The sequence below is a fragment of the Arachis ipaensis genome, chromosome B01 (genome assembly GCF_000816755.2).
Source record: "Arachis ipaensis cultivar K30076 chromosome B01, Araip1.1, whole genome shotgun sequence".
In the NCBI taxonomy this organism is placed as follows: Eukaryota; Viridiplantae; Streptophyta; class Magnoliopsida; order Fabales; family Fabaceae; genus Arachis; species Arachis ipaensis.
This window is the reverse complement of record NC_029785.2, coordinates 23,137,785-23,145,830: the sequence shown is the minus strand read 5'-3', so window position 1 is coordinate 23,145,830 and position 8,046 is coordinate 23,137,785. Positions and strand designations below refer to the sequence as shown.

The 8,046-nt window shown below is 34.5% G+C and overlaps 1 protein-coding gene across 2 annotated transcripts; it reads right to left on the bottom strand.

Annotated features, from left to right (window-relative positions):
• On the bottom strand, window positions 1,787–7,555 carry LOC107627442 (small RNA degrading nuclease 1). Of its 2 annotated transcripts, XM_016330278.2 has the most exons (13): window positions 7,390–7,555; window positions 7,099–7,250; window positions 6,069–6,251; window positions 5,844–5,927; window positions 4,976–5,044; window positions 4,315–4,452; window positions 4,002–4,118; window positions 3,858–3,927; window positions 3,598–3,698; window positions 3,223–3,360; window positions 3,043–3,150; window positions 2,829–2,936; window positions 1,787–2,391 (listed from the first exon to the last, which is right to left on the bottom strand). In XM_016330278.2, exons 2-13 carry the CDS (start codon window positions 7,129–7,131, stop codon window positions 2,020–2,022), a joined length of 1,521 nt encoding a protein of 506 aa, XP_016185764.1. In that variant the 5' UTR covers window positions 7,132–7,250; window positions 7,390–7,555; the 3' UTR covers window positions 1,787–2,019. The 2 variants fall into 2 exon arrangements, with proteins under 2 accessions (XP_016185764.1, XP_020974826.1); XM_021119167.1 differs by lacking the exon at window positions 4,976–5,044.

Sequence of the window (8,046 nt, the reverse complement as noted above, 5' to 3'; positions counted from 1 at the left end):
AATTTTATATATAAATACAACTACATTATTTAAAATAAATAAAATGTATAAAATAATAATTAGTATCTTATATATTTTACCAAATTTAATTTATAAAATATAATACACTATTTTATAATTTTTTATTTTATATTCCAAAGTATTTTTTCAAAAACTCATTCCAATGAATATATGGTGTTGAGAACTTTGGCGAGAATTCAGCTACTTCATTAGTTATTATCATCTTTGGGATAAACTTGGGTATGGGAATAGCAAACTTGTCCTAAAGTTAACACATTCCCTAGAAAATCTCCTGAACCAACACCTGTCTTATGGCACAACAATCAGCAACCAATGGAAAGTGCATTATATAAAGAACCAAAATACAAGAGTTTCTTCATTATTAGCAAGGAAATCAAAGATGGAGGCTCAATTGCGCAAAGAAACAAGCACACAAGGAGAATCTGGAAAACAAAGCATTGAAGGGCTTTCATTTAAGGACAGCCCCTATCTTCAATACAAGGATTTGGAAGACTATAAGCGTCAGGGGTATGGGACACAAGGCCACATGGAACCAAAGCAGGGTCGTGGTGCTGGTGCCACTGAGGCACCCACTCTCTCTGGGGCCCAGGTTTCTTCTGAGGCCCAATTTGCTGCTACCGAAGCCATTAGTGGTGGAGGAATCCTTAAGTGATGCAATATATTTGAGAAATTCACTTTGCATGATATGATATATCACATTGACCAATCTTCATTGCTAATACATAATTGTATTACACTTAATTTATTGGTGATCGAGGTGTGACACAACCGAATATACGATGCAACTAGTTCTTGAATTTTTCTAGTTTATGATTTTGTTGTATGCCTTGTATTCCTAAGTGCATTATGTGCTTTTAGAATTAGTGTATAGCAACCTTGTATCTGCCAAGTAACTTAGTAAGCTGTCCGATTATCTATATAATCCCTTGTCAAATTTATACTCTCTTTGTTAGGAGGCAGGATAATTTTGGATTGGTGAGATACCATAGAAGTAGCCAAATTAAAACAATACTTTATATGATTGATAAATACCGAGTATCTAGTCGATTATATTTATATTGTTACTATGTTGTCTCTGGATCAGTTTTGCATTTAGTCCCAAATCAAGACGTTCGTTTTAGATAATTGAATAATGAATTTAGTTTCATACACTTATTTTCTCTGCATAGTTTCCCCCTCGATAAGAACTAACGATAAGTGAGATCTGTCCTCCCCTCTAAACAACCCTGTTTGGCTTATATCTTAAGTTTATTTTGGTGTGCAAAATTAAGATGCGCAGTACTCCAACTAGGATTGTTTGGTTTGAAATCTAGTAATTGGTTAAAGTTGATTAATCTAATATCCCAAAATTAATTTTGATAAAGCTATATAAAACTACCTTTTTATTTTCGGCGAAGACTTTGCAAATACCGTAAGAACAATTATTCCAACCAACCTTCAACCCAAAAGACCAAGTACTCTAATCTGATCTCTCATTAGGAAACGCCAGCTTTTATTTAAAAGACAAGTTAATCAGACCCTAACTTTTACTCTCTCTAATCAAATCAGATTAGAGAAGGCCAGCTTTTATTTATAAGACACAAATTAATCAAACAAATTTTCAAATTTATTTTCCATGTTTTTTTTTTTTTTTGTTAAAATAAAATTGTTTCAAATGTTATTAATGACACCCAAGAAATAAATAAATAGAGATAAATCGCAATTGATTTAGGAATGTTGTAAAGCAAGAATAAGAATCAACATAACAAAATTGTAGTCAAACATATACCAATGATGAATGGTATTGAGCAAAAACATTCGATGTTAGATTCATCATTCTATCGACTCAACTACGAGGCAAAATTTCAATTCAAAACTAAAATTTGAATTGACATAATAGAATAAGTTTTGGAACTTAAACTGAGAAGTTACTAGAAAATATATGCAAGTATCAAAGCTAAATGTATGATTTCATTGATTAAACAATTCAACACCATTGCAATGCATTCCCAACAATATTTACTTTCTTGCCCTCTTTTTTATGGAGGCTACCATTTTATTGAGCATATTGATTTCAAAATCCTTCTTACTCGATTCTACCCTCAAAGACTCGATGTCAAGATCCTTCTGTTTCAGCTGTTCCCTCAAAGATTCAATCTCTGACTCGCTTTCCTTCAATCGTTCATTCAGGGCTTCAATCTCCTTCAACTGGGTGTCATTGTCACACTTTGATTTCTTGGAAACATGGACTTCATCGTCCGTTTGTAAACCTCTCTTCAACGCAACAGAGTCACGAGGCTCACGTGTCATCATCTTCCGAACGAAAATACTTGCAGTCATACCTGTATCTAGCTGAAATTTGACAAGCTTCTGCGGAATCCCATTTGAATCCTAACAACAAGCAAATATGTCACTGGTACAGGATTGATCGAAAGGGAACTCAGCTTTCCAGAAAGTGCATGAATATGTATTCATAATACGGTCTCCTAATAAGCCTCCTAAATACTAAATGAATGAAAAAATAGATGCAATCAATGACTTGGATTATTAAAAAGTAATTAATTCTTTCTTTCTCCACTCAATGATTAGGAGGATGTTTAGGAAAATTGAATCGGAGGATAAATCATTTCTCATAACAAAAACATGTCAAGAAAAAATTTGTGCAGAAAACTATATCAATTTCCAGGATAGGGTTATTTACTCCAACAAATCCAAAATATTTCGATTCATTTATCATTGTAGAGAATGCAAACCACACCTAAGCATTAGTTTTCCCCGGCCAATTACAAACGGAAATTAATTACATCAAATTGCACCGATAAATATACCTTTAATTCAGTGCCTTGGATACATTCATAGGCATTGTGTGCTTCCACTGGATTCTTAAATATAGCAAAGGCGGAGTATTTATTTCCTTGTCCTGCTTTCTTGGAAGGCTGCAGCAAATTTTACAAAACTCCAGAAAAAGAGATCTATGCTTTTCGAATAAATATGAATGAACCTCTTCTTTAAAAAGTCGAGACAACTATAGACCAACTCTACCTTCACTTCTATTGTGTAGTCTCCAGGAAGAACTTTATCCAGTGTTTCGCTGTTCACAGTAATTGGTATCTTATGAAGCAGCAGCTTTGCCATCTCACTTTCAGAAACCTAAAATTAGAGAAAATTAGTTAAAGACACCATCAGTACAGTATAGAACAGGTGATGTATTCGTAATCTTACTGGCTCTTGAAGTTGAACCGGAAAATCTTTATCAACACCATGCTTGATCCTTGCAAGAAAAAGTTTCATTGCTGCACGTGCATCATCTAGACAATTATGTGGAGCTCCATCTTTTCGAACTTCATAACCTAACACAGTCTGTCACAATAATTGTTTGAGAAACTACAAATGTTAGACCAATATTTGCTTCTTCATTTTTCCCATTATTTGATCAGATGAATTAATTTAGTGCAATATCCTAAATTTCAAAGGAATGAATTCCTCCAAAGGAGTGAATAGCTGGTCATAAATTCATAATGCCACATATTAAAGTAGTTTATAGCTGGCAAGCAGTATAGAAGGTTAACATAAGCAAATAAACAATTCGCTACTTGCCTTGCACAAATTATTTAAAGAAGGTCTCCTGTGAAGTGATCCATCTGAGGATTGGAAGATATATGCAGTATCAACCACTCTAACATGATATACCTTCAGCACTGCAAACAAGAACAGTTAATAAATAAAAATTAAACAGTAATACACATAAAAAATTAAAAATAAAACAGAACCAAGATAAATGACTTCAACAGAAGGTATTCAAAAACAAACGGTAGGCCAAGAAACAAATCCAGAAAAAATGTGATTGTGACATTTACCACGGAGATCATTATGCAAACTGTGTCCCACTAATATGGCTCCATTTGCTAACAACTTCTTCATGGATTTCTATGAAACACCAGCACTTATTTTCATGACTTATATCAGTAATACAGGATAACCACAATTGAACTACAAAATACCTGTATATCAGATAAGGAGCATGTGACTGCCTCTAGATCTTGAGAAGAAACACCAGTAATCTCTGTTCTATAGTCTACAATTTCTTTCTCCGGTTTCACAAGTTCATTTAGCTTGACCTGAAATTTCATGAAAATTATCTCCGTCACAAAGATCAGAAGTCATTTTTAAGACAATTATCTGGAGTGTGGAGCCTCAATTATTTTTCTTTGTAATTTCTTTTGTTTCTTTCTCTATTCTGTGTCTTTTTGTGGAAAGGGGGATGCGGGTAGGATTGGAGAATAACCAAGTACAACTAACAACGGGAAAACTTACCTCTAAATTATGGTCTACCACACATACTTTTACTAATGCTTCAGTCCCATCTTCACAGAGAACCATTTCACAATCAACAGCAAACATTTCAGTTGACTTCATTATCTTTTTTTTCCTAAGGTTTAAAATTATCCATCCCTTCAATTCAATAATAAAAAAGCAAGTTAGAAATCATACAGTCCAATCCATATATTTCTATAACTGAAGTAGAACATGCCTAAATGGTCCATTAAACTAGTAGAAAGATACATGGGTATCACAAGTATTAATAAAAAATATGAGTTAGTGCGAAATCAAGGTCACGAGAAATAATCTTTATATTGCAATATTCTCGCAAGATATCCAAGGCTTCTCCAGTTTCTTCTCAACCAAATGGAAGGTCCTTGCATATTTCAAGTTTGGACCGTCATCTAAAAGATATGTATTAAGCTGTTATATTGCACACTTCTCATGTTTCTTAAAATCTTCATGTGCAATTATTCATTCAAAGAATTGAGAATAGTTGAATAACTGAAACAGTGACATGAAAGGCAAGAAAACCCTTCATTTTCACATGGTGACCAGCTTCATGTTTACGCGGTGCACACATTCAACATCTATTGCATTATGTATATGCACAAAGGCTGACCAAACATATCAAAGCATAGATAGTACAACAAACCTCATCAATTGATGGAAATGAATAATCCAATGGATACAAGGGGTGCTGAAGAGTTAGTTGGACTAGACTCTGTTCTGCCAACACCATAAAGATTATAAAATTATACAGAATCATCAAGAAATGTAAAGGTTTAAAAGAAATAAACACCATTAAACTGTAAAGCAGCAGCCGTACGCAAAACCTTTGTTGTTGGACTTGAAAAAGATGCACATTCCATTATCAAAACTCAAACCATAGAAAGAATGGGAAGAAAAATTAGCAGCATATCATACTTCAATATTTTTGTTGTATCTTAGATAAAACATACTATGCCACTGTCAACTAGAATTCATAATATCTTGAAACTTAGATTCTGCATCCATTTGATTGAAGCAAAAAGGTTAAAGGTACAGTTTGACAATGGTATGATGCATTGATGCTTTAGACAATATAAATTATAATGCAGTAAAACAACAATTGACACAATCATAAGTACCTAACTCGTAGTATTTTTTTTAATAATGACAAATAAATAAAATTAAGGTACACACAAATAAGTATTTAGAAGAAGGTTTTATTGTATGAAATTCAATAAGTTTAACCGTTTGCAGAAACAAGTTACAAGGGTGATATGCAGGCAGAAAAGAGAAAACCAAAATCACATGCAAAATATGCAACTTTTCAGGAAGGAACAAAAAATTTAAAACAGAATGAAGAATGTATACCAATATTTGGTCATATAATCAAATTGCTTTAAATCAATCTAGCATGTCTATTATAATAGTGCTATTGCGTATTAGTAGCAGTTTAGTCTAGAAACGAAAGCTTATTTATTTAACAGCAAAAATGAGCCAGATTTCCAGAAGGAACAAGACTACAAAAACTGTACCTGATAGGGAGAATCATGTGAATTGTCTTTCAATTGGTCCAGTAAATACTGATTTGAATGATGGCGCAATATGTTGTCAAAAAACTGATTACATAGAGTAAATGGGTAAGATTTATCTAGTAATCTCGAAGGCTTTGTATTAACAATGCCTCCCACTAGAATACGTGGAAACTGGAAACAAAAAAAAAAAGGAGAATTTATATGGGAAACTCAGAAATTCTTTACCTTCAAATCATCCTCGTTTGAAAATGTTTTCAGAAATGCAGCCAATATCTCATGGGACCTCTTCGATGGGTCACTGACACCTGCCCCAAACTTTTTATCATGACTGTTCAAAAATTCTTTCCATTCTCCGAGTTCACCTTTCAGTCCTCTCTTTTGTGCCAATTTTACAATATCAACCAGCACCTATCCACATGGAAACATTAGTCATCTTGCAGGAGAAGAGGACAGCGAAGAAATAAAGGGAGAAGTAGAAAACCAAAAAACACCAAACCAAAATAAGGGGGAAGAAAAAGGTAAGATTTTGCCCATATAAATAAACAAGCAGATATGTACATCTAAAAGTCCTAGAATGCTTCATAATTTATCAAACTGATCATGGGATCACAATTATCATCCTAAATAGGCAAAGAAGTCACAATGACTTTTAGGTAACATACGATTCTAAAACTTGTCTTATGAACTCACACACTAAACTCATACTTCATAGGAAATGTAATCCTTCGCCTACTAAATGAATACTGAATAATTTTATCTGATGATGGTTAATTCTTTCAATGTTGCTCTTGAAATTCTAAAGGGAAGGGAAACAAACATGAAACTAGCATTATGATAAATAGAGACAGGTTGTTTTATTCCTAGCTTCTCTTTTTACCATAGTTAACTAGCTAAGTGCGTATAACAATAATTAAAATCCTTGTTAAATCTCATTGAACACAACTAAATGGTAATGATCCTTAACTTACTTTGTTCCCTTTCAATTTTTCTTCACAGCCAAGGGGTTTATCATGAAAGATATTAGAAAAATTAAAAAAAAAAATGGAACTGTGAACTTCTGCCGTAAACCTAGCTTTAGCTTATTCTCAGATCTCTTACTCACTGCCACATCCCTATAAACTCATTCAAGCCTCCAATACATGCAAAATGAAGCTCTTTTCTACACTCAAACTGAATCTTATATTATTAATTTATCATTATATCACTGAAAAAAATGTGATTTTCCATGGAAAAAGGAAGGCGGGAAGTTCATTACCTTTTTGTCAGCGGTGTCAAACTTTTCGTCCATGTTAGCTAGCTAGTTTAGATAAGAAACAGTGGACGGAGGAAACAGTTGTCGGTGATGGTGGCGGCCGAGCCGAAGCCGAACACGTAGAAGGTGCAACCAGAGCGGTACGAAGCTAATAGCTGGAGGAAGAAAAAGTGGGAAATTATGGGAAGGGTACTAAAATGTTCAATTTAAGGTTCACAATTTCACATTTTTTACAATCACATAATCACACCAAAACCATAAATTAATAAATCAGAAATTATAATCAAGACATACAGCGACGGCGACTGATACGAGCACAGAGGAGGCGACGATGACAGTAGCAGTGACAACGACTGGCAGCGAGTGGCGATAGCAGAGTGAGAGGCAGCACAGAGCGATAGAGCCACCGAGAAGTGGAAGGCGGGATGTCTGGGACGAATTATGAACTAAGGGGTGCCCTAACAGCCTAATAACCAGTGTTACTCTTAACTCGACCGGGCCAGGACCGGGTAACTTTGGGTAATTAGACCGAGTAACATTTTTGTAGGTTTGGGTTTGACCCCATGTTGTTAAGTCGGGCTGGATTTTGACCTAAACAACTTGAATCTGAGCTGCTTTTTGGATTCACTTGGGTCATCCATTCTTGAGAGTTGAGATGACTGAGGCGAGTGAAGAAGATTATGTTTGGAATTTTGCCCAGGATGTTGAAGACTTAAGCTGAGACCTAACAAAAAGGTTGGGCTAGTCCATCGTATTTATGGGTCAAAAGATAAACAACTGAAACAAAAACTGCTGTATCCATGTACCAAAAGAAGCACTTTATTTCTATTTGGCAAGCTATTTCGGACCTAGACCAAACTTCCAAGCACAAAGGCGCACAGGCTTGCATGACACTTGGTTTTTTTTTTTGGTGAGTGCATGACACTTAGTTTGATCCAAAAAGCGACTATC

Excerpts from the sequence above, each read along its gene's own strand:
- LOC107627442 (XM_016330278.2), bottom strand. The coding sequence starts at position 7,131 with ATGGACGAAAAGTTTGACACCGCTGACAAAAAG. Across the intron at positions 5,928-6,068 it reads CAAACGAGGATGATTTGAAG|TTTTTTGACAACATATTGCG; the intron begins GTAAAGAATTTC and ends CTATGTAATCAG. Across the intron at positions 3,151-3,222 it reads CGGTTCAACTTCAAGAGCCA|GTTTCTGAAAGTGAGATGGC; the intron begins GTAAGATTACGA and ends CTCTAATTTTAG.